Below are 24,492 nucleotides of genomic sequence, written 5' to 3'. Positions count from 1 at the left end.
ATATCGCAGAAGGCGGAAGAGAAGCAACGACGAGAACATTTGAAAGCACCGGCCGTTGTCGTCGCAGAGTCCCAAATTGAGAACCACCCACGGCCAAAACCGGCGCGAGTGGTGCGTCTCAACACGCGGCTCGAGGGCCGCAGCGCCACCACCCTGCGCTTCTCACAAACTGACACGCGCCGCCGACGCCGCCGCCGACTCCGCCCGCCGCCCGCGCTTGCCTGCGACGTGACGAGACGCGCGCCCTCCAGCTCCAGCGCCGTCGCCCGCGCTCGCCGCTCCGCGTCGGCGTGCTCCGCTTCGAGCTGCGAGGCGCGGCGCGTCGCCGACTTGGCCTCCGACTTGAGCTTGGTGAGGACGAGGCGCACCGTGGACAGCTCGTCCTCCGCACCGCCCGCCTGCTGCTCCGCCTGCACGGGACCACGGGACGGGCAGCGTCAGACGTTTCAAGCCCAGGCCAACGGCGGCGTCGCCCGTCTAAAGACGCGGTACGGGGGGTCTTGCCAACGCACGGGGCAGGGAGGACCGACGCCGTGCCGAGAGTAGATGGGCAGTAGATGGGCGCCATGGTTGGCGAGATGTTAACTAACTCACCTGATATACAGAGAACGTGGGTTCGAATCCTGACCCTGATGATGCCTGTGCATTTGGAGTTTGCATGTTCTATCGTTACTGATTTATTTCACCAGGTCACGCCCACTGAGCTATGCAGCTCTTTTTCAGAAGCGACCTGGCCACAAATGATAGCTCAACGAAGTCGCTTATCACGTGGAACTGTACAGCAGCCAAATACTCCACGTGGCCACGTGACGATAGAACATGCAAACTCCAAATGCACAGGCATCGTCAAGGTCAGGATCGAACCCACGATCTCCTGTATACCAGGGCGAGGTAGTTAGTCTCTAATTTTTCTCTCGTCGTGTTTTTTTGTTGCTGTTGTAACTTTCTGAACCCCGCCCAATCTGCACATAGGTTGACAAATCGAGCTTCATAGAGCTCATCGGATCCCTCCCTCCCTCCAAATAAAGATTTCCGATTCGGCGGGGACAAGGGCCCCCCCCCCCCCCCACCTTGCCGTCTGCGGCGCCACCGAGGGCGGCGTGGATCTCGGCGACGTCGCGCAGCAGCAGAGCGGCGCTCTCGGCCGTCTTCTTGCGCTGGAAGGAACTCGACTCGTGCAGGCGGAGCAGCTCGGCCTCCACCGTGCTCAGCCGTGCCTGGACACGCGCACACACGGACACGTGTACACACGGACACGCGTGACGGCGTGTGCGCGAAGACACGGACAAGCGTGACGACGGACGCGTGGAGACAACGGACACGCGTACACACGGACACGCGCACACACGGACACGCGTACACACGGACACGCGTACACACGGACACGCGCACACACGGACACGCGCACACACGGACACGCATGACGGCGTGCGCGTGGAGACACGGACAAGCGTGACGACGGGCACGCGGAGACAACGGACACGCGTACACACGGACACGCGCACACATGGACACGCGTATACACGGACACGCGCACACATGGACACGCGTACACACGGATACGTGTGACGGCGTGCGCGCAGCGACAACGGACACGCGTGACGACGGGCGCGCGGAGACAACGGACACGCGTACACACGGACACGCGCACACATGGACACGCGTACACACGGACACGCGCACACATGGACACGCGTACACACGGACACGCGTGACGACGGGCGCGCGGAGACAACGGACACGCGTACACACGGACACGCGCACACATGGACACGCGTACACATGGACACGTGTGACGGCGTGCGCGCGGAGACAACGAACACGCGTACACACGGACACGCGTAAGATGCGGGGTGCACGACCCAGGGCCGTCCCTCACCGTCTTGCGCTGGAGATCGAGGCGCAGCAGCGCCACCTCCTTGGCTCCCTCCTCCGCCTCCTGCGAGCGCGCGTCGTAGTTGAGCGCCAGCTCCTCGAGCGCCTGCAGCACCTCCTTGACCTCGTCGCGCGACGCCTCGTTCTCCCGCTGCAGCCGCGCCAGCTCCTCCCGCAGGCCGGCGTCGTCCCGCCGCGACCACGCCAGCATCTGGAAGGTCCCCATCCCCGTCCCCGTTCCCGTGTGAATCTCGCGCGCGCGCTTGCCGTGGCGAGTGCCGCTCGCGAGGATCCGTTAAAGTCGCAGCGACCTTAATGGATCCACGTGGCCAAACCCCCCCCCACGCAAATCGCTCATGTTTAATATACACCACGGCAGGCACTCAATTCAGGCCGAGTCAACCTAACGGAGGGCCCAGGATTGGTTCAAATATTCGTCGCGGCGATTCATTGGTCGCGAGCGGAAATTGAACTCTGACCGCCAAGTTCGTAGCGCAATGCGCGAACACACTGCACTGCCCCCCCCCACCCCCCCTACATTTCGCAGGCACGCAAGCACACACACAACAGTCGCACACACAGGATAAAGCCAATACACGAGGTCCTGAGAGTTCTAATTTAGCCCAATGCCCGGGGTTGCTCACCTCATCCTGCTCCATCAGCTGCTGCTTCAGCTTCTCCACCAGCAGAGCCTGCTGGGTGATGTCATCGTCCTGCCAACGCAACCGCACGCAACGCCACCGCGGTCACTCGCCAGCGTCGTTTTTGAGCGCAGCAGTGGTCAGCATGCTGCGCGACATAAGCCTGGCAAGCAGAGTTTAATTCTCAGCCGTGGCGAACGTAAGCGACACAAACCTGCTCATCCCCCTTTCACCGACACCGACCGGCGTTGACTGGCGCGGTGCAGTATGGTGTGGTCAAACAACGCCCAATGACCAGGTGGAGAGGCCTTCATCTTTGAGTGTGTGTGCGGGCGTTCGTCAAGAGGGTGTTGGCCTAGCGTGTAGAGCAGCGTGTACCGCAGTGTAGAAACCCAGGTTCGATTCCTTGCCAATAAAAAACTCCAGTGGCAATTGGCATCCGAGCCTGTACATGCAAATCCTTACCCCTTTGTGGACCTGGCCACAGGTTGTTTGAGAGATCATCTGTAGCTCAACCATCACAAGCCGATTAAAACCTAAAAACTGCCGGGTCATATGCACACCCTGTCCACCCGCCCAATCACAATCGTCATCATCATCATCGCTTAATATTCACACCGTGCCTCCCCACGCAGTACACATCGAGGCACCGCAGGCAGGGAACCCCCCGGGGGCAGCCGTCCCTGCCTGGCACGAGGTGAATGCAACACCGGCCATCGGGCGGCAATGTTACCACATGAATGATCAAATTCGGCAAACTTCGGACCATGACGCTCGGGCACACCTGAAGCAGATGTCAGCTACCGTCGCAATAAACACACCCGCACGGGGGTCCGCGGGCATTAATCGCGAACCCTCTTGCAACGGGCCTCTCGCGCACCTTGTCGTCGAGCTGGCGGTAGAGCTTGCGGAGCCGCTCCTCGACGACGCGAGGCTCCGCGTCGTCCAGTCCGGGGTAGACGCTGATTCTGCCGCTGCCGCCACCGCCGTCTCCCGCCTGCGGCGACGCCGGCGGCGACGCCGACGGCACGGTGTCGCCCCGCGAGGGCGGAGCGCCCGGCGCCGTCTGCGCCACGTGGGGCCTCCACGCGCCGCGCCGCTCCTCCTCTTCCGGCGACGGTGGCGACATCATCTCGCCTGCGAAACACAACAAGCATTTCTGAAGAAATCAGAAGGAAGAGCGTTCCAGACGGCCGCAGGAGCGCATCCGAAAGCGCGCGATGTGGTGACTATCTTTGTTCGATCGCCAGCCAAAAGCAAGCCGCTGCCGCGAGGATGGCCGGGAGGATTTCGCGTGACGGTCTATTCTCCTCCACGAGATCGGCAAGGTATCGTGGTTCATTTGTGCGTAATGAGTGCGACCTTGTAATGTATTCGTTCGGCAAATGGAAGCAAATGCAGCTCGGCGAGCACCGGACCTTACAGTTGCAAGTGAATGCCCCATCCAAGGCTTTGTTGGTTTTATTTTATGTTATCACAACAACAATAATAATTAATCAAATATAACGGAACTAAAATACTGACGCGACCCCACCAGGCTACAAACAATGGGGGGGGGGGGGGGGCAGCCCACGACCTCCGACCTGCCGTACCATTGCGCCACCGCTGGAGCTCGGCCTCGAGGCTGCGGATGGTGCCCTGCAGGCTCTTGTTCCGCTCCCTCTGCTTCTCGTATTTCTTCTTCCACTGCTCGGCCGTCAGCTCCAGGTTCACCGTCACCGTGTTCTTGATCATTTTCGCCCTGCCGAGGTTCCACCGGGGGTGGAGCGCGTGCACGGGTGAACACACGAACACACACGCGGGGAGGGGGGGCACGGGGTCCCCCATCGCTTTCGCTCGCCGCTAAGACTTTTAACCGGGAAGGGGTCCATCCCCGTGACCGGGTCGCCGTGGGAACGCGCCCGGCAGAGGTCGCAACCGGGTACCCGATACCCGTACCCTACCCCATACCCGGCTACCCGTACCCGGCCGGGTACGGGTAGCCGTTTGCGACCCTGGTGTGGCCGATTACGGGTACGGGTAGGCCATGAGTCACTGGTGAGTAACAGTTTGTCACTCATTTCGGGTAGGGTACGGGTACGGATAGGGAACGGGTACCCGTACCCGGCCGGGTACGGATACGGGTACCCATTTGCGACCCTGGTGCGGCCGGGTACGGGTACGGGTAAGGAATCAAAACCCGTTTGCGACCTCTGGCGCCCGGTCTTCGGCAGGCCGTGGAAGCTAGTAAGCAGGGCTGAGCCTGGATAAGGGGAGAGGGTGTCTTGGACCGGCAACCAGCGCGCAAGCACGAAACCTGGATGTGTTCAATTTATTTCACACCCTACGTAGCCAATCGTACTAAATGGAGGTGCAGTGTTGAGTCTAGGTGCAGTGTTGAGTCTATGTGCAGTGTTGAGTCTGTGGGTAGCATTAGTCTATGTGCAGTGTTGAGTCTGTGGGTAGCGTTAGTCTATGGGCAGTGTTGAGTCTGTGGGTAGCATTAGTCTATGGGCAGTATGTATGTTGAACTTCTTTCACATGGTACGCAGCCAACCGTGCTAATCCGAGGTGTGGGAGAAGAACGTCTAAAACATAAAAAAAACAGTTTTAAAGAAATTCGTTTTCAATCTAGATTATTTAAAAGTGCATAGCTCCAGTGGCTTCCTAATATTGGACGGAAGGGCGTTCCGGACGGCTGCAGAAGCGGCGCATCTGAAAGCGCCGCACGATGCGGTGACAACAAATCTATTGTTGCATCGTACCATGCTCTGACGTGCCCTGGTCCAAGCTCCCCACCTGCACCATCCCGTTCTAAAATATAATTTTCTTTCAGAAGGAATTTCCCGTTTTAACTCGACCACTTTTTACCAAACCCCCCCCCCCTCCCACCCATTGTCATCGATGCAAAGCGCCTTTGAGGTTTGACGACGAAAGGCGCCGCTACAGAAGCTGCGACCGTCGTCGTAACGTCACCGCCACCGTGGCGGTGGCGGCGCTCGCTGTTGCTGCTGCAGCTGCTGCACCTCTGTCCGAACATCAGCGTGGACTTGGTCTCCGCCTCGCTGCTGGCGCAGGGCGAGCAGCAGATGATGATGGTCGTGCGGCAGTTGCCGCCCAGCGAGTCCTTGAGCACGCGAGTCATCTTGCTGTCGCGGTACGGCACGTACGCCTTCTGCGGCTCCGCGGAAAGAGTGGCAACAATGTACGTGAGTATGCGCGAGCGTTGAACTTCTTTTGCACCGTATGCCGATCGGAGTGTTGCGACCGTGCTAACCAGAGCCGCGAGAAGTACAAAGACCCCCCCCCGTATACCCTGTAATAGAGGCGAGTGAGACTGTTAGCGAGCACCTATGAAGGCCGTCACGGCACACGAGGGGGTGCGTCGTGGCCAGCACCATGCCCGACCGCTTTTGACTCCCCGAGCGTGCGATGTTCACACACCGCACCAGGTACTCATTTAAGGCCGAGTCGACCGATGGGAGGCTCAGGGCAGTTTCAGATACTCGTCACCGTTGTTGGCCGTGAATGGGAACCCAACTCGGGTCGCCGGGTTCTTGGTCCAGTGCGCTAATCGCTACACTACCGCGCTCCCCATAGCAGTGGCGATTTAATCACCCCACACGGTCATTAAAGAGACTCTCCCCCCCCTCCGTCTGCTCAAAACCAGCAATGGACTAGTGCCCCTTAAACCATTGGAACAGCAATGGGGAATTCCACATCCATATGGGACGTTTACGTCTCTCAATAGGAAATTAAATATGCAGTTCCTATTAACCCTGTCCCGTTCCGATGACGTGCGTGTGTACGTCATTCAAACGGAAACGGATATGTTTTTTTTACATATAAATACTTTATCGGTACCGAGTCTCCCACAAGGCCAATACGGCAGGGCATGTGGCACAGTTTGGCGCCAGCTATCATAGTGCGGTCATGTCGCTACAGTTGTCTGCGGCGAGTACATCGTCGTTAAAAACGACGGCGCTCCGCCACCCCTCTAAATATAATGAACTGCCCGCGCGTTCCGAGATTCAGCGGTGAACGGGCGAGACACCCACCCCGCAGTCGCCTCGGGACCGGAAAGGGTTAAGTGGCACTTATTTTTGGGCAAAGAAAAAAATGTCGCGCTTGATTTCTCGCTCAGTATCCCCCCGGCTGGCTGTTTGGGCCTGATTAGACCACGTGTCACCCCCCTGCCCTCACCGTCGTCACTGCCGAAAGGGGTAAAGGAAGGGGACCAACGGGAGGCTCACGTTTCCCTCGGACAGCGCGGATATGACGTTGCCCAGCGCCGACAGCGACTTGTTGATGTTTTTCGCTTCGTCCAGCAGAGCTCCCTCGGCTCCCGTCTTGCTCACCTGCGGTCCAGACGCCACGGGGCACAGGCTCGGCATTCAGCGGCACACGAGAGAGAGAGAGAGAAAAAAAGCGACGCTCGCTCTATAAACTATCCCATTCCCCTGCCCATCGGTTTAATTGCAAGCGTGCAGCTCTCTCGTGAAGCGCCGTTAATAAAAAAGGATCGGCGTTGTAAAATAAGAGGGCGGGGGGGGGGCGTTCACCTTCTCGCTGCCGGCGAGATCTACCAGGTAGAGCTTCCCGCTGAGCTTGGTCTCCGTGAGGATGTTCTCCTGCTTGACGCTGATCAGGAACACGCAGTGGCTTCGCGAGCTGTGCTCGTTCATGTCTGCGGCAGGCGGAGGGAGAAAAAATTTAATCCGTAAAAACGAAGTTTTTCGTCCTCTGGCTTGAGATGGCTGCCACCTATGGGTCAGATGATTGCCTGCCACCATTAAGCAATTGGTAATTAAATATAATTAATTTTTTCCTAAAAAGTGTAAAATTTTGGATTTGACGTAAATAAATTGTCACGCACAACGAGTCTGTGTGCAAAATGTCAGCTCGATTGGATCACGGGAAGTGGGTTAAAAAACGACCGAAAGATTTGCACGGTCGTAAGCGCGCAAGCAAGCAAGCAAGTGAACTTAATATAAAGGATTTAAAAAGGAGTGGGCCCAACCAAGTCACTTGCGGTGGCTCACACGCGCGGTTGGCATACGTGGGCGCAAGGAGTGAAACGTACGCGTGTACGTACGTACAGTATGTATGTATGTAGAGCTTCTTTCGCACCGCCGTATGTAGCCAGCCGTGCTAAATGGAGGTGCGCGGGAAGAACAACAAACTAACCAGGAAAAGCAGTTCTTAAGAAATTAATTCTCATTTCTTTACGGAATTTTTTTTCCGTATATTTATAAGTGCGAGGGCAAGTCGTGCGGCAGGGTGGCACAGCGGGTCGCACTTCTGCGTGGCAGCACGGAGAGCCAGGGTTCAATTTCTGACTCGGGTGCCTTTCTGCGTTTGTAAGGTCTCTCTCCCCCCCGTTCTGCATAGGGGCTTCCTTGGAGTTCTCCGGGGTTTCCTCCCATAGCTGAAGAAAGTCACACGATTTAACTGACATTGAGCCAACATCCCGAACGCTGAGAAATGACCCCGCGGATTCCTCGAGTGAGACTGCACCCAGCGGCATCGCCCCCCCCACCCCCATTGTGAAACCCTCCCGTGAGCGAGCGTCGAGAGTCGTCCTTGGTGAGCGAGCGCACCGATAGCAACGAGCCCGATTACAACGAGAAATCCCTCTCACTTGTGACGGACACGTGCCGGTTCGACTTCCCCTCGTCCACGATGTCCATCACCTCCTCCGGACTGGATACGAACCTCTCCGTGCAGCCCTGTGCAGCGCGGGAGGGGCCCCCCGCGTCGCCGGCGTCACCACGCATCGGCGTTTGGTCACGCGCACAAAACACACGTTTGGCTTCTGTTTAACACCACGCAGGCTTTCGCGACCAATATTGTCAACAATAAAAAAAATACGATTTTAAAGCTTTCGTGACTGCAGGGATTCATCTTCTTGGTTCTTTCGGTAAAGTCACGTAGAAGGGAAATGGGAAAAAAAAATGTTTTTTTATTATATTATTTTATTATGTTTAATTTTTATTACTTTATTATTTCCCTTCTACGTGATTTTACCGAAAGAACCAAGAAAAGAAAAAAAATATTTGGGGGTTAGATCGCGTAAATATTGTGTCGTTAAACCCCCGCCCACCGCCCGACACAGACAATTAGTGATGTGACAATTGGTTACTGCTTCAGCACACCGGTGTGTTGGAGAGCACACGTGGCTTCAGCGGGGCACTAGTCTGTCAACAATCCTGAATATGATCCAAGTCATCAACAGGTCTCCCTCTGCTCATTGGCCGTGTATTCCTTTGCCAAGCAAGACATCATCTGTACATTTGTCCATCCTGTCCCTATCTCCCTCCCTCCAGCCAGCCAGCAAAACTTTCTTACAACGCAGTACGACGACGATCCCCACTTGCGAGTCGGGCGGCCACCACCACCACCACAGTTGATGATTACATTCTCACCGATAAATAAATCCACAATATCAGGCGGCGCAGCTGCGAGACCACTTAATGCGCAATCCGTGCATTTCAAATTTCAAATCCTGACGAACAGCGTTGAGGTGACGCTCTCCATTAAGCGTGTCCGCACCTCCGTTTAGCACGGTTCGCTATGTATGGTGCGAAAAAAGTTCAGCATTCATACATGCTGCCCATATAGACTCAACACTGCCCATATAGACTCAACACTGCCCATATAGACTCAACACTGCCCATATAGACTCAACACTGCCCATATAGACTCAACACTGCCCACAGACTCAACACTGCACCTCCGATTAGCACGGTTGGCTACGCACTGTGCGAAAGATGTTCAACACACATACATTCACACCGCTTTCCAGATCAGGTCCGCACCGTCTCAACAAAACCTAAATTTGCATTCTAAAAAGTGAAAACTTTTTCCGCTTCTCTGGTCCATTACTCTTTCCCTGTAGCTGTGTCGGTTGTAGATTCATAATCAGAACGACAAAATAACTTTCAATCAACCTACACCATTTTAATGCGATGGTATGTGACGTTACCTTGACGTAGGGAACCCTGTTCTTGTCCTCGTGAACCAACAAGTTCACCTTTTCCACTGCCGTGAGAATGCGCACGCACGCAGAGGCATGCGTGTCATTGTAGCTCAGGAAATGAACGGCGCAAGGCAAATTATATGAGGCTGCAAAATTAAATGACCGCACGCAGGCAAGGATGCAATGGATCCGTTGTACACAAGTGAGATTTCGATTTAAAGCTTTCGTGACTGCAAGGATTCATATTCTTGGTTCTTTCGGTATAGTCACGTAGAAGGGAAATAATAAAATAATACAAATAAAACATACTATCATTTTATAATAATAAAATAATACAAATAAAACATACTATCATTTTATTTTTATTATTTTATTATTTCCCTTCTATGTGACTTTACCGAAAGAACCAAGAACACAAGTGAGATTGTGGCTTACCGTCTAAGAGGTCTCGGATTTTATCCAAGTATATTTCAAAGTAGGAAACCTACAGTCAGAATAAAAAAAACATTTGATGTGAGCACATTTAAATATTCATATCCAACACTCAAAACACTATTTAATGATGTGCAATCCACGTATATATATACACACATGGCTGAACATGGCAAAACTTGTTTGTGAAGAATTGTCCAAGGCCCTTCGTTTAATTTGTGCAGTAATTGGTGACCAGTTTGGGACACGAATAACGGTTGGCCACAGGTGAAAATGTTCACTGCTTGCCCCGTATTCTCATCTTGGGTGGCTGGCTGGATTCAAACGAAGGCTTTTAGTGGTGCTGGCTCAGGTCATACTGGACACGTGTGAAATAGAGCGTCACAGCTCATCAGATTCCTTCTCCGGTCTAAAATACTGATTCTGATTCTGAGGCCTCTGGCAGGACGCAAGCCCTCCCCCCGAGCTGCCCGACCACCTCTGAAATGTCAAAACGACGGACCGTAATAATCACGGTAAAACCATCATGTAAATTGACGCACTCGCTTGCAAAGCACGAGCAACCATGAGATGCTGCGGAGAGAGAGATTTACGTGAACATTAAAACAGAAAATGCAAAAGGGAAATGCAAATGAACGTAAGAAAATTGCACAAAACAAGCTTTGGCTTGCAGCGACGAAATCGGCTCGCGTGCAGCTACTCGATGGATCGCTCCATTGCAGGACCGTGAGAGATGGCGACGGCCTTCATCCAGCAGCGGATTGATCATGGCTGATGAATACGATGGTGACGTATGTACCGTGTGTCGAGCTTCTTTCGCACCGTACGTAGCCGACCATGCTAATCAGCGGGTGCAACCATGAAGCTTCCTGCATCCTCGCTGCCACCCGCAAGGTTTTCGTTTCGCTCTTTTCCCCGTCACCTCGTGGCTGACCAGCGGCACGGCGAGTGAGCGACGGAGCAAGCGAGCGGGGCGGCAAGTTATCGGGAGGGGGCTGACCTTGATGTGGAACTCCAAGTGCTCGTCCATGGAGTAAATGTAGTTGAAAATGTCCCGCGCAATCCTCGGAATGATGCCCATGAGCTCCGGGTCGTTGAGGTCTCCCTGAACGCATCAAACAAACAACGGCCGAGACGTCAGCGTGCACTACACAGCAGAGCTGTCGTCACGCCGACTCAAAAATGCGTAGCCGTGTCATTGAAAACAATCCTGTGATTTGGATAATAGAGCGAGTGAAATACTGCGCGGTACTGCACCACATATCCGACAGTCACAATTCAGTCCTGGCCAGTCAACCCGCCGAGACCCAGTTGGAGTACTTATCTGTGATGTAATTTGCGATATATTTTTTTACTTATAAAGTGCCGTGAAAGTCATTTTCCCACATATATTTTGATCCAGTAGCGGATGTGTGAATGCTCTGTCATTTCCCAAAGGCGGTCACATATCCGGCTGTACTGCAGTCCCCAACGAGTTGGATACGCGACGTAGCGGTTTATAATATGTATTGTAAAAAACACATAGTGTCAGCTGGTAACTTATGCTGGCTAATGCACAGATGTGAAAACGTATGGGCAAGACGAAAAAAATACTAAATAATAGTAATACAGTATTCTATCGTTATTCATAAACTTGCTATCCGCAATTTTGGTTATCCTCGAATCGCATCTGGAACTCTACACTACTGCATCAAGAGAGGGAGAGAAAAATAAGATGATGATATAAAGTGATGAGAGATAGAGTGATGAGAGAGCATGCGATGCGAGAATGTGACGAGATAAAGTGATCAGATAATTTTCATGTATTGAATAGCTTATTTACGTATTTATTTAACGTAATTAATTAAAAAGAAAGATTTTCGTCGGCCAATATAATTTTCCGCAAAATTTTCTTTGCACGAGCATCTCCGGAACGTACCACTCGCGAATAACGAGGGAATAACGGGAGTACAACTCTAAGAACGAACGTTACCACAAACAAACAAAATTTGCGATTCGAACGCTTCGGCAGCATTCACACTGCGATGGAACTGGACGAGACGCATCGCGAGGAGGACAATTTGCCCCATCGCTAAAATATTCTGGGACGAAAATGAACATTCACAAAACACAGGCATTCATTCGGGTCCATAGCCAGTCCTCACATACGGGTTCAATTAAATGAACTTGAACGTGCATTACTCTACTAATCCGGAAGCCTGAATTCAGTCTCCGTGCTTTTTAAATCCTTTATATTAAGTTCACTTGCTTGCTTGCTTGCGCGCTTACGACCGTGCAAATCTTTCGGTCGTTTTGTAACCCACTTCCCGTGATCCAATCGAGCTGACATTTTCCACACAGACTCGTTGTGCCAGACAATTATTGTTTGTGAAAAAAAATTCCCAAAATGTTACACTTTTTAGGCAAAAATTTTTTATTTTACATATATTCAAATAGAACGCATTCATGGCTTTGGCTGAACGTCAGAGTGTAAGAGCCCAGAGCGTAACCCCTCCACAGGCCGTGGTGGAGTAGCGCAGTTGGTAGCGCCCTCGCTTCCCATGCCAAAGGTCGCGGGATCGATCCCCGCGTCCTCCACAGGCGAATATATTTTTAAATCCTTTATATTAAGTTCGCTTGCTTGCTTAGGACCGTGCAAATCTTTCGCTCGTTTTTTAACCCACTTCCCGTGATCCAATCGAGCTGACATTTTCCACACAGACTCGTTGTGTGTGAGAATTACTTTTCGTGAAAATTTTTTTCCAAAATTTTACACTGTTTAGGGAAAACAAATTAAATATTTAATTACCAATTGCTTAATACTGGCAGACAATCATCTGACCCATAGATTGCAGCCATCTCAAGCCAGAGGACGAGAGAACTCTAGCCGCCACGCATATAAAGGATTTAGAGTGAAAAACTTTGTTTTTACGGGTTTACTTGTTTTTCATATTTAATTAAAAATACCAATGTGATAAAAATGAAACTCTTACTCAAGAAAAACAGAAATGAATAATAAAATAAAACCGATGCCACGCATATAAAGGATTTATAGTGAAAAACTTTGTTTTTACGGGTTAATTTTTTGCAATTCAAATGTTGTCCCCTCCAACCCCCCATGCCTCAGATTAGCACGGCTGGCTACGTACGGTGCGAAAGAAGCCCAACATACGTACGTGCTACATACAAACACCGGATGAGCACTCTTTGCCAAACACAGATTTGCGTGGGTTGACCAATTTTGACCTTGGCTGAAACGTGCCGCACGATACACAAGAAGGGCCCTTCACGCGGAGGTCACCCCCCCCCCCCCCCCCCGCAGGCGACCGGGCCTGGCGATGTGAGATCGGGGGACAACGAGAGACTTTCCATCGCGTAGCGGCATTCCAGGCGTGCTCGTGTGCCGTCGAAACCGACGTCGGAGTGTGAGAGTGTACACAACGCGTACAGCCCTTGGGGCAATCCGCTGCTGGATGAGGGCCTCCCCATGCCGTGCGAGGCCATGGGAGGGGGGGGGGGCGGGGTTAAGCGACTATACTTCACCATGCTGGTGAAGCTGGGGGGGAGCCTTGGACGTGGCAGCATAGAAGTACCGTGCAACAAAAACTGCCTAAATTTCGATCTAAAGCTTTCGTGACAGCAGGGATTCATCTTCTTGGTTCTTTCGGTAAAGTCACGTAGAATGGAAATAATAAAATAATAAAAATAAAAATTCTATTAACTTTTTAATTTTATTTTATTATTTCCATTCTACGTGACTTTACCGAAAGAACCAAGAAAAAAAAAAAACTGCCTATATAATGAAATCCATTTACAGATACCCCACTCATAAAATAGGAATACATTTCGTGTAGAGAAAGCAATCTTTAATTTCAAAGCCTCGTCTCCGAAACCAATCTCAATGCACTTGTTGAATCGTTGTTAACGCCTCTCCCTCTAATCCGTGAAGCCATCGCCTTTACAACACTGTTGAGAGTGGAGTTATTAGAAATCAGTGGGGTATCTATAAATGGATCGCCACGTACGCTATAAACAACTTTAACCCAAAGGGTGCCTCAAGCCTAACAACCGTGAATAGGTGACTCAACAAACAAACAAAAAATCTACATCTGTTTTTTTTATCCAACAGTTTATATCGGACGCCAGAAATGCTCTGCATGAACACCCAGTGTTTCAATGTAGGCACAAGCAACCCACCACCCACCCACACTCAAAACATCATAACAGCTCATTATGTGTGTGTGTGTTTTTACGAGTACTGTACAGAGAGAGACTTTCTGCCACCCCAAAGTATTGCGCCAGCAGCTCTGCCCCGTGCACACGCAACGTGTTATCGGATACTCCGTGCCCATGGACAGAAATAGCGGTCAAGTGCGGTCTTCAATGGCAGCGCCACTTTATTCTAAATGTCAGGCTTTCCTTCCATCAGCCGCGGCGGATTACCCCGGCCCCAGACGTATTGCTGCGCACGATTCGTTTACTCTGCGAGCATCTCCGGAGACGGGCAAACAACAGCTGAAGAGAATGGGAGAATACTTGGAGCAGCAGCAGCTGCCACAAGGGTTCGATTCAAGGGTACCGAATGAACCAAAACCATTAAAGAGAATTCGCTTTAACAAGCCAAAACGCCTCTCCCACCCAGTCAAAGTCAATATAATATCCTGTTCAAATGCGGATTGAGGTGGTACTTATCTTCAAACCCAGTTCTGAACCCGAAGTGGAATTTACACATTCCTATGATAGGGAGCGAGTTTAATCCATAGGACGACCGTCATTGCATGTATGTACGTTGACCTTATTTCGCACTGTACATAGCCAACGGTGCTAATTGGCGGGTGTCGACAGCCTGGCAATCATGTTACCGACCCCGGAGGGACGATGGGCTCAGTTGAACCTCCCAACCAGGATTTGAACTCGCAATCGTTCCCGATTGTGATCCGCCTTCAATGCTCATTCGAGCAGGAAATTGCTTGGACTTTTGACAGCATTCGTTCGTTCTATTGCGACACAGCGTCCTGCTGCTACGGGTGACGTGACGGGGCCTTCTGCTGCCCTGCATGGGCTAGCAAGGCCCCCTGCATTACCACTGTTGACGATGTGGAACTCAATCTGTGGACCCTGCATGGTAAGCCAGCTCGCAAGTCGGTGGCGATCGTGCCATCACCACGTCGTAGGCTGCACGCAAATCGGTGAACCTGACCCGAGCAATTTCATTAATTCGGACAATGTCCAAAATGTATGGAAGCGCAAGGCCACCGCCACCACGACCACCTGGGAGACCGACACACGGTGAGAGAGCCTGTGCCCTTGGATGCGTCATTAACTTTCAACTGCAAGATCCGACCGTGTCCGTCCGGCGCTCGCAGAGCTGCATTTGCTTCTGGTTGACAAACGAATACATATTCTTGGGTTTTTTCGGTAAAGTCACGTAGGTAAAAAATTAAAATTAATAAAAATAAAATTTCAATAAAATAAAAAATCACGACGTTTCGGAGGCAACACAAGCTTCCGTCTTCAGGTGGAACCGTCACAGCACGCTTGCTGTATCAAGTAAATGAGAAATTCCAAAAGACTTGACCCTGTATATATACTGGTTGAGGGGGGAGGAGCCAGGACAGGCCCCCTTTTTATTATTATGGTAATGTTGGTGCGGCTGAAACTACGGCTAGTCTACTTTTATTAATTTTAATTTTTTACCTACGTGACTTTACCGAAAAAACCCAAGAATATGAATCCTTGCAGTCACGAAAGCTTCAAATCTAAAATGAATACATTACAAGGTTGCACTCATTACGCACAAACTGCCTCACACAAATGAACCACGATACCTTGCCGATCTCTTCAAGGAGCATAAACCATCACGCGAACTCCCGTCATCCTCGCAGCGGCTTTTGGGTAGACATCGAACAAAGACGGTCGATGCATAGAGCGCTTTCAAATGTGCGTTTGCGGCCATCTGGAACGCTCTTCCTTCCTATATTAGGAAGCCCCTGGATATATGCGCTAGATTAAAAACTAATTTCCTCAGAACTGCTTTTTGTGTTTAGTTTGTTGTCCTTCCCCCCAACACCTCCGATCAGCACGGTTGGCTACGTACGGTGCAAAAGAAGTTCTGCAATACATACAACCAAAAATATATCACTCGTTTAAAAATACATAAATTATTTCTTTCCGTCCCCTCCACCCCGCAAAACTATCTATTTTAGCCCCCCACGAAGCATTATTTTCACCTGTCGCCCGTGCGGTGCCCCACTTTCCCGTGCGGTGCCCGTTGGCCATTGGTATTTTTGCCTTGTGACCATCTACGACAGCTGTCGTGGGACGGCGGCTCAATCGGCTCGTCAGCGGAGACGCACGCGGCGTTCATTCCAGACAAAGTGGTGGCGTAACGCGCGCAGTGCGCGCGTGTGCGATGCGTTCTCCTTGGCTGGCAGGCGGAGAGGCAGGGCTTGTCAGGACGTGAAACGTACGTGGTTTGTTTTGACTTGACGATTTTTGCTTTACCCACTGAGCTATGTAGCCATTTTTCCAGAAGCGACCTGGCTATCACAAATGATAGCTCAACGAAGCAACTTATCACATTAAAATGAATAGCAGCCAACATTATAAACGCATGTTAATTCAAAATTTGGAGAGAAAAACCGGAGGACCTGGAGAAAAAATTACGGGCACCTAACTCGCTACACATTGGCACCTAACTCGCCACACACTGAAATCTAACTCACTTATACACAGGCGCCCCAGTGCTATCTCGAGTTGCATGCTGGGGGTTTAACGCCTGAGAGCGATCGCCTCGATTTTGCAATGTGGTTTATCCCAACCATGACATCGGCCTCACGTTTCATTTGGAACTCTTGCAGAGCAGATCAACCCTTCTGTGTGAGACAACGGCCCTCGGTCGCGGACACTCCAGCGGAGATATCCTTGCAGAGCTTTCTCACCTGCACTGCCGCCGAGACCACTCCTCATCGCACGACAGTCAAACCACTCGACATTCATTCCCAGCTATTCCCATAGCCGTAATGTCACCGAATTGAGTACGGGACAAACGTCTACCCGATGGGTTTTTTTCGCGTACGATCCTTGCGGTTACTCAGGCCGAGGACGTGAAATCGCTGCGTAGGTGGCAACCTGGATTCACAACCAGCTATCCAGCAATGCCAGAGACAGATGTATAAAGTACGAAGAGAGAAAAATGATACCTCCATCGTGTGAGTTTTTCCAGACGATGTCTGACCGTAGGCGAATATCGTCCCATTGTAGCCTTCCAGGACATCTGCAATGACACGTTTGTTTGGCTTAGGAATGTTGAATGCAACGCTTAGGAATTGTTTGACGTCACAGCGTTCTCCAATGCATTGGCAAGCGGGCGTGTCGACATCGCCCAACAGTTGGCGCACATGTTTAAATGTTTAAAATATCATCGGCACAAGCCTATTGGCCCAATAGTATAAACGGGTATACAAGAATTTTGTTTTAAAGCTTTCGTGACTGCAGGGATTCATTTTCTTGGTTATTTCGGTAAAGTCACGTAGAAGGGAAATAATAAAATAATATTAATATAAAACAATAAAAATTCTCACGACGTTTCGACTGCAACACAAGCAATCATCAGGTGTGAAATCAACAGCAAGAAATTTTTCTTGCTGTGGATTTCCCAAGAAAATTTTCTTTCTGTGGATTTCACACCGAAAATTAGTCAAATTTGTTTCAAATTTTCTTGCTGTGGATTTCACACCGGAAAATGTTTCAAAAAAATTTGACTAATTTTCGGTGTGAAATCCACAGAAAGAAAATTTTCTTGTGAAATCCACAGCAAGAAAAATGTTCTTGCTGTGGATTTCACACCTGATGATGATTGCTTGTGTTGCAGTCGAAACGTCGTGATAATTTTTATTGTTTTATATTTATATTATTTTATTATTTCCCTTCTACGTGACTTTTTCCAAAAGAACCAACAATAGGGTATACAAGAAGTGATTTGATCGCCGTTGGAAGGTGGCATGTGGTGGGGTAAAGTGCGAGTGCTCCCAACAAGTTCAAACGTCTGGCCAGCTCTGAAGAGGAGGTGGAAGTTTCTTCTCTGGTGGTGCCGTCTGGATCGCCCTCTAGTGGAGGCACTGCCCCCAGCAGTGACATGAGCGAGCACTTGCAGGGCTGCGCCTTTACATCGTGGCTACAATGCAGTGTTCAATTGGTAGTTAAATTTTTTTTTTTATCTGTTTATATATTAACTTTGCCGTGTTTCATGCAAATTTACGAGCGACGGCGCCAACGTAAGTCATTCATTATCACAGACAATTGCGGTAACGGCCACACGATTTGAAAAGCTATGCGAATATATAAAGAAACGGCGATCCATTTATTGTTATCAGGTGTGTATATATAGATATAGAATTCTCCTCTTCTTACTTTATCATCAACATCGGTGCGGTGATCCACCACAACCTTCGCCGCCTCCGGTGCCGGATTACAGACACACGCCACCGTCCACGTGTATAGTAGTCAATGCATCATCCGGTACTTTTAAGATATATGCCCACAGCTTACGCAGGCCCATATATTTTGCATGGTGCGCCGTCAAATGAGGAATTGCAAGCTCGGACAAAAAATAAAAATAAAAAGCTAAATAATTCACCGGTAATTAGTGAGCGATTCGGTCGAACGAGCAGCGACCGGGCTTTGTTTTTAATGGCAGTCACGAGATTCGAACGTGAGAAAATGGGGTGGTTAAAAAGAGTGCGAGCCCGCGTGGCCACAAGTTTAACCTTTTACGATTGCGCGGGCACACGCGTTGTAAACTTGCTCTTGCATGGCCTCCGAGGAGAAGACTCGGTCGAAGACGAACGGCTTCCCCTAAGGTGGGCGGTGGGAGAGACAGAGACACAGAGAGAGGAAAATACACAAACACATGTTTAAAATCAAAACGTACAAACAGTCCTTTCATTGTCGTGCATTTAGTTTGTTGTCCCCCGCACCTCCAATTTGCACGGTTGGATATGTATGGTGGTGTTAAAGAAGTTCAATGTACACACATACATGTCGTGTACATACATACATCGTAAGGGGCTACTTTAAAAATTGTATTTTTTACCTACGTGACTTTACCGAAAAAACCTAAGAATATGAATCCTTGCAGTCACGAAAGCTTCAAATCTAGAATTACTTTAAAATACTTCAGCACGCTGGTCAGTGTGGGTCGGTGAAGGGAGGTGGTCCAGGACCGGTTCAGGTATAACTCTACCACAAAGTTTTAGCCACAGCCCTGGGAATCAAAATCAAGTAGCTGGGCTTGACAGCGCTTTGACCTTACTTCCCCATTCTGGGCAATGTGGGTTGGTCAACGGGTGGGCCAAGACCAGTTCAGATATTCCTTTGTCACTTTTGTTCGCCTTGGCCTGGACTCCAACTTGGATTCGCCGGGTTCAAAGCGCAGTGCGCCAAGCACTATCCTCAAGTTCCACAAAATCTAGGACTCAAATTCAGGTAATCCCTCTAATTCAACTCGCCGCTCTAATAATGCTCATGTGAAGGTCTTCTCACCTCAAAGCTAAACATCTCTTTGATGGAATTGGCCAAACACCTTAATGCAGGACCCTCCTGAAAAAGTCTTCAGAATCGGTGGGAATTTCCTGGACAAACAAATGTCTGTAGTATTATTATTATTTCAAGTTGAACTGCTGGGCATTACAAATTGTACACTATGTGCAATACGCAAGTACAGACGCTGCAGAGCCATTGCCTTTGGGTAGATATTGTTTGTAATAAGACGGCCAAACAATTCTCTCATAGTTGCTGCGCGGGAGATGCGTGCGGTGGCTTGTGAAAACGCCCAGGCAGATGCCTGGGTTGTGGTGTCACGCTCGGGAGGGCAGCTATTGCAAGCACTGCCGAATGCCGCACAGTAATGTCTGAATTTAGCACACAACTGCTACCCGACACATCCTGACATCTTCAAGTGAAAAAAATGCCTCCCTGGCCAAGAACTCAACATTTCCACCACTGGCTTCAGAATCACTAACGCAGTTGAGCACAAATTAGAGTATTCGCTCAAGGCCTGCATGAGACTGTTGGGGCAAGTGCTGTAATAGCGAGCAGCACCTACGAAGGCCGGCACGGCACACGAGGGGGCGGGTGATCAGCACCACCATGCCCGGCTGTCTCCCCAGTGACGATGTTTCCTACTCCGCACCAGGTACTCATTTGGGGCAGAGTCAACCTACGGGAGGCCCAGGACAGTGTTCAGATAATCGTCACTGGAGTTGACCGTGAGCGGCAATCAAACTCCGGTCGCTGGGTTCCTAGCCGCTACCCCCCCAACTGAGTGCACACACACACACATACACGTGTGTGTGTGCACGTGAGGAGCAGATGGAGTACACGGTGCGCGATTGCTACATCTCACACAGTGCTACTCTCTGTCTCTTGTGCAGTACTATTGCAGCGTCCGCATTGACAATTGGTTCTTGTGTTGCACTCCGTTTTCGAGCAAGCGCAAAATTATTCACAGTTTCCCATTGCAAACTACCAATAGGGCGATTTGACTTAAAACTAATTGTTATTTGTGTGTGTGGAGACACAGAAGGAATTAATTCTAGATTTGAAGCTTTCGTGACTGCAAGGATTCATATTCTTAGGTTTTTTCGGTAAAGTCACGTAGGTAAAACATTAAAATTAATAAAAGTAAAATAAAATAAAAATCACGACGTTTCAGAGGCAACACAAGCTTCCGTCTTCAGGTGGAACCGTCACAGCCACGACAGCTGTATCAAGTAAATGAGAGATTGCAAGAGCTACCACTCCGTATATATAATGGTTGGATAGGGGGGAAGGATCAAGTACGGCACACTTTTTATTCATATGGTAAGGTGAGGCTTAAGAGGGTGAGCCTTTGTTATGGAGAGGTACGGTTTGTGGCTAAGCCAGGCCTACATAACAATAGTGTGAAAAAAGAAACAACTAAACATGGTAAAACAAGCCTGGCTGTCTATCAATAACCTGTAATAGTTGTCTGTCAAATAAGATTGGCCAAATAAGTGTAGTTAAATCTTTTTTGCATGGTTAATCACATCTTTCCAATAATTACTCAGTTTGTAACCATCATCACGGTTGAAATTATGTCTGTGTTTGTATATTTGTATGGCTTCGTGTACAAACCTTTGATGGTAGCCAGGAGGTTTGCAGAGAACCTTGGTCTCGGAAAAGACAATTTCATGAGAGCCCACCGAGTTGTAGCAATGATCGGCAACGGCCGAAGAATCAGTTCTGCCGTGTTTCAGATCTGACTTGTGCTCGCGGACACGATCAGAAACATGACGTTTCGTTTCTCCAATGTAGCAATCACCACAAATGCAACTCAATTTGTAGACTCCAGGATACTGTAAGTCAGGAACGACATCCTTCACAGATGGAATCAGATCACGGATTTTATGCACTGTACTGAATCGGACTTGGATCTTATGTTTGTTTAGAATTTTGGAGATCTTTTTGGTCACGCCTGCTATGTATGGTAACGTGATGATGGTTACAAACTGAGTAATCATTGGAAAGATGTGATCAACCATGCAAAAAAGATTTAACTACACTTATTTGGCCAATCTTATTTGACAGACAACTATTACAGGTTATTGATAGACAGTCAGGCTTATTTTACCATGTTTAGTTGTTTCTTTTTTCACACTATTGTTTTGTAGGCCAGGCTTTGCCACAAACCGTACCTCTCCATAACAAAGGCTCACCCTCTTAAGCCTCACCTTACCATATGAATAAAAAGTGTGGCGTACTTGGCCCTTCCCCCCTCTCCAACCATTATATATACGGAGTGGTAGCTCTTGCAATCTCTCATTTACTTGATACAGCTGTCGTGGCTGTGACGGTTCCACCTTAAGACAGAAGCTTGTGTTGCCTCCGAAACGTCGTGATTTTTATTTTATTTTACTTTTATTAATTTTAATGTTTTACCTACGTGACTTTACCGAAAAAACCTAAGAACACAGAAGGAAGTTTTGCGTTCAAATGTATTGTTGTGATTATCTCAGCAGGCACATCTGGGTAGAAATGTGTTCCAAATAAAACACCATTCTCGGCTTGACAACGGATTTGGCCTTCTACTGGTTCCTTGGGTCCTTACTAAAAGCATCTTTCTACCCACAGCACATACACATTTTCACGTATAGAGAGCGGTTGGGTTTTTGCACGTTCATGAGGATTATCCTACGGCGCCACTGGTCCCATCCAAAGCAATGTGGAACTTCCATTGCTGACTCGGGACATTACTCGATGTAGTGGCACGAACACTCGCTCACTTTGCCTCGACGATATTTGCATTCTCCGTGCATACACGTGTATATTTTTTTCGCGATACTACAACGCCGTGAATGTTTTGCGTGCAAAGTACAGAACAGGGAGGGGGGGTGGGCGTGGGAGCGGTGGCAGAGAGGTTAGTGCCACTGTGCTATAAACCAAGACACCCGAATTGGATACCCAAGTTCGACAACCGGGTTCGATTGCTAGCATCAGAGGGCGAGCGATATCCGAACCGGTCCTGGTCCAAATCTGCACTGACCAGCGTGGTGAAGTATGGTCAAACGACCCCGATCACGGATCATTCGGGAGTGCAGGGGGTTGCCTTCATCCAGCAGTGGCTTGTCAAGAGGGCCGCGCTCACATCGCGCAGCACGGAGAACACACGGCATAAACTTCACGTGTAAATGTTTTATACTTGAAGTATGGTGCGTGATGCAACGTTTCATAAAAGTTTACAGCTCTGAGTGCCACTTTTTGCCGACAGTGGGTTTTTTTTTTGTCCACTCACCTCCAGATGGGGTCATAGCTAAACTGTGATGATAAAGATCCACAAACAACAATTCAACGTAATGTACCGTCGTTTATGAATCCACTACCGGATGCCGGGCCTCCCCTAGATCACGGGGGCCGATTTGACCATACTTCACCACGCTGGTCAATGTGAGTTGGCGATAGGGATGGAGAGCAAGGGGAGAGGGCCAGAACCGGCTTAGATTTCCGTACACGACTCCCACCGCCGTGGCTAGGAGTCGAACTCAGGCCGAGGCGGGGGGCGGGGTGTTCATCATGCAGCGCGCTAACAGCTGTATCAAAGCTCTCGCCCCTATGAAACAAACAACGCGCTCGTCAAGCTGCGCTACCAGCGGGCACACGCTTAGCATCGCGAGTGACAGCTCGCGGGTTGCCCTGTCATTCTGGCTCCATGCACATCTCGAAAAACAAACAGCGGAGCTGCCCGAGACCCGGACACATGGCTCCTCCTGCGACGTCGATCAGCGTCATTGCGATCAGTTCCAGGGAGACGTAACACACTCTTTGAGAAACCTATAAAACACCCAAAATGCATCAAAGGGTTTTCAATTCACCATCGGGCCAATGGTCAATCCCAGGGGTCGGTAAACAAACTTTTTTTAGAGGAGCCATATTTTGTCCATAATTCAGTAAGAAAATATTTAAAGAGCCGCGATGCGTGTGGATACAAGACGGTGGGGGTCCTTCAATAATATTGTTACGAGGCAGTCTTTAAAAAGAGCCGCAAGTCTTCGTAGTCACGTAGAATGGAAATGAATTCAGACTCTGTTTTCTCGAAAGACCTGTTCTCCACCTGAGGACGGCTGCTTGCGTTGTGGCCGAAACGTCGTGAGAATTATTTTATAATGCTTTATTTTATTACTTTATTATTTCCCTTCTACGTGACTTTACCGAAAGAACCAAGAAGATGAATCCCTGCAGTCACGAAAGCTTTAAATCGAAAGAGCCGCAAGGTTGCCGACCCCTGGTCTATCCGCTGCTGGATGATGGCGCCCTTCCCATGCTGTCGCCAAACCTCATGGTCGGGCGATGCAGCAATGAATCCATCTCACCCCCTTGCACACGAATTGTATTCTCCATCGCTCCATCTCCGCGACGGTCGTCACCCCCTCCCCCGCGGCTGCATTCCCTCTCATTTGGCTGCCATTCCATCGCTCGTCTTGTACATATGGGGGGCACTGTCGTAGCTTCCGGATTCGCAACCTCTACCTGCTCAGGCATACACAACCCCAATTTAACGCACTCGTGAATACCACTGCCACGTGTGGAGCTGTTTTGTTAGTTGTGCTTCTGCACTACTGCCAACACAGCATGAGCATCGCCAAGTGATTGATGCTCACTTATACTGCGATTGAACAATTGATGTCTCCGATGTGCAACCGAGACTCATGGAGGCTTACGTGCATAAGTAAAGGACATTACTATTGTTGTTGTTATTATTGTGCAGTTATTTGGCTGTTATTCTACGAATATTTCAATAACCTGCGTGTTGTTTGTTCATCTCGCAAACTTCTGCATTCCAATTAACCACCACGGAGCCAAATGCCTGAACAGCACCAACAATGGCTCAGTTCTGACGAACGAAGCAAAGGATGGCATCGATGAATGCAATCATTTAATAACTAGACGCTTAATGAATGCACGCATTGCACGACGCACATTAAGCGCTGACGAACTACGTTCTTGCGTATGGAAAAAATCCAGGACGTTCAGGAGATCGATGCCCCAATGCCGAGGACTGCTGCTGGTGCTGGCTACGACAAGAGGGCT

The 24,492-nt window shown here is 49.8% G+C and overlaps 1 protein-coding gene across 2 annotated transcripts in view; it reads right to left on the bottom strand.

Moving 5' to 3' along the window:
* LOC133349726 (kinesin-1 heavy chain-like) overlaps window positions 1–24,492 on the bottom strand; it is a 42,618-nt gene that overhangs the window by 14,974 nt on the left and 3,152 nt on the right. For both annotated transcript variants that reach the window (XM_061563420.1, XM_061563421.1), the window contains exons 3-17: window positions 18,654–18,741; window positions 17,088–17,161; window positions 10,907–11,011; window positions 9,910–9,958; window positions 9,481–9,536; window positions 8,137–8,224; window positions 7,058–7,182; window positions 6,749–6,853; window positions 5,522–5,670; window positions 4,109–4,257; window positions 3,397–3,653; window positions 2,520–2,588; window positions 1,880–2,086; window positions 1,071–1,217; window positions 222–410 (exon numbers count right to left, since the gene is read on the bottom strand). In XM_061563420.1, coding sequence (XP_061419404.1) covers window positions 222–410; window positions 1,071–1,217; window positions 1,880–2,086; window positions 2,520–2,588; window positions 3,397–3,653; window positions 4,109–4,257; window positions 5,522–5,670; window positions 6,749–6,853; window positions 7,058–7,182; window positions 8,137–8,224; window positions 9,481–9,536; window positions 9,910–9,958; window positions 10,907–11,011; window positions 17,088–17,161; window positions 18,654–18,741 — 1,857 coding nt within the window. The remainder of the gene's footprint in view (window positions 1–221; window positions 411–1,070; window positions 1,218–1,879; window positions 2,087–2,519; window positions 2,589–3,396; window positions 3,654–4,108; window positions 4,258–5,521; window positions 5,671–6,748; window positions 6,854–7,057; window positions 7,183–8,136; window positions 8,225–9,480; window positions 9,537–9,909; window positions 9,959–10,906; window positions 11,012–17,087; window positions 17,162–18,653; window positions 18,742–24,492) is intronic.

The sequence above is a fragment of the Lethenteron reissneri genome, chromosome 31 (genome assembly GCF_015708825.2).
Source record: "Lethenteron reissneri isolate LAM-NWPU_2019-01 chromosome 31, ASM1570882v1, whole genome shotgun sequence".
NCBI classification, from domain to species: Eukaryota; Metazoa; Chordata; class Hyperoartia; order Petromyzontiformes; family Petromyzontidae; genus Lethenteron; species Lethenteron reissneri.
This window is presented reverse-complemented; position numbering and strand designations above follow the sequence as displayed.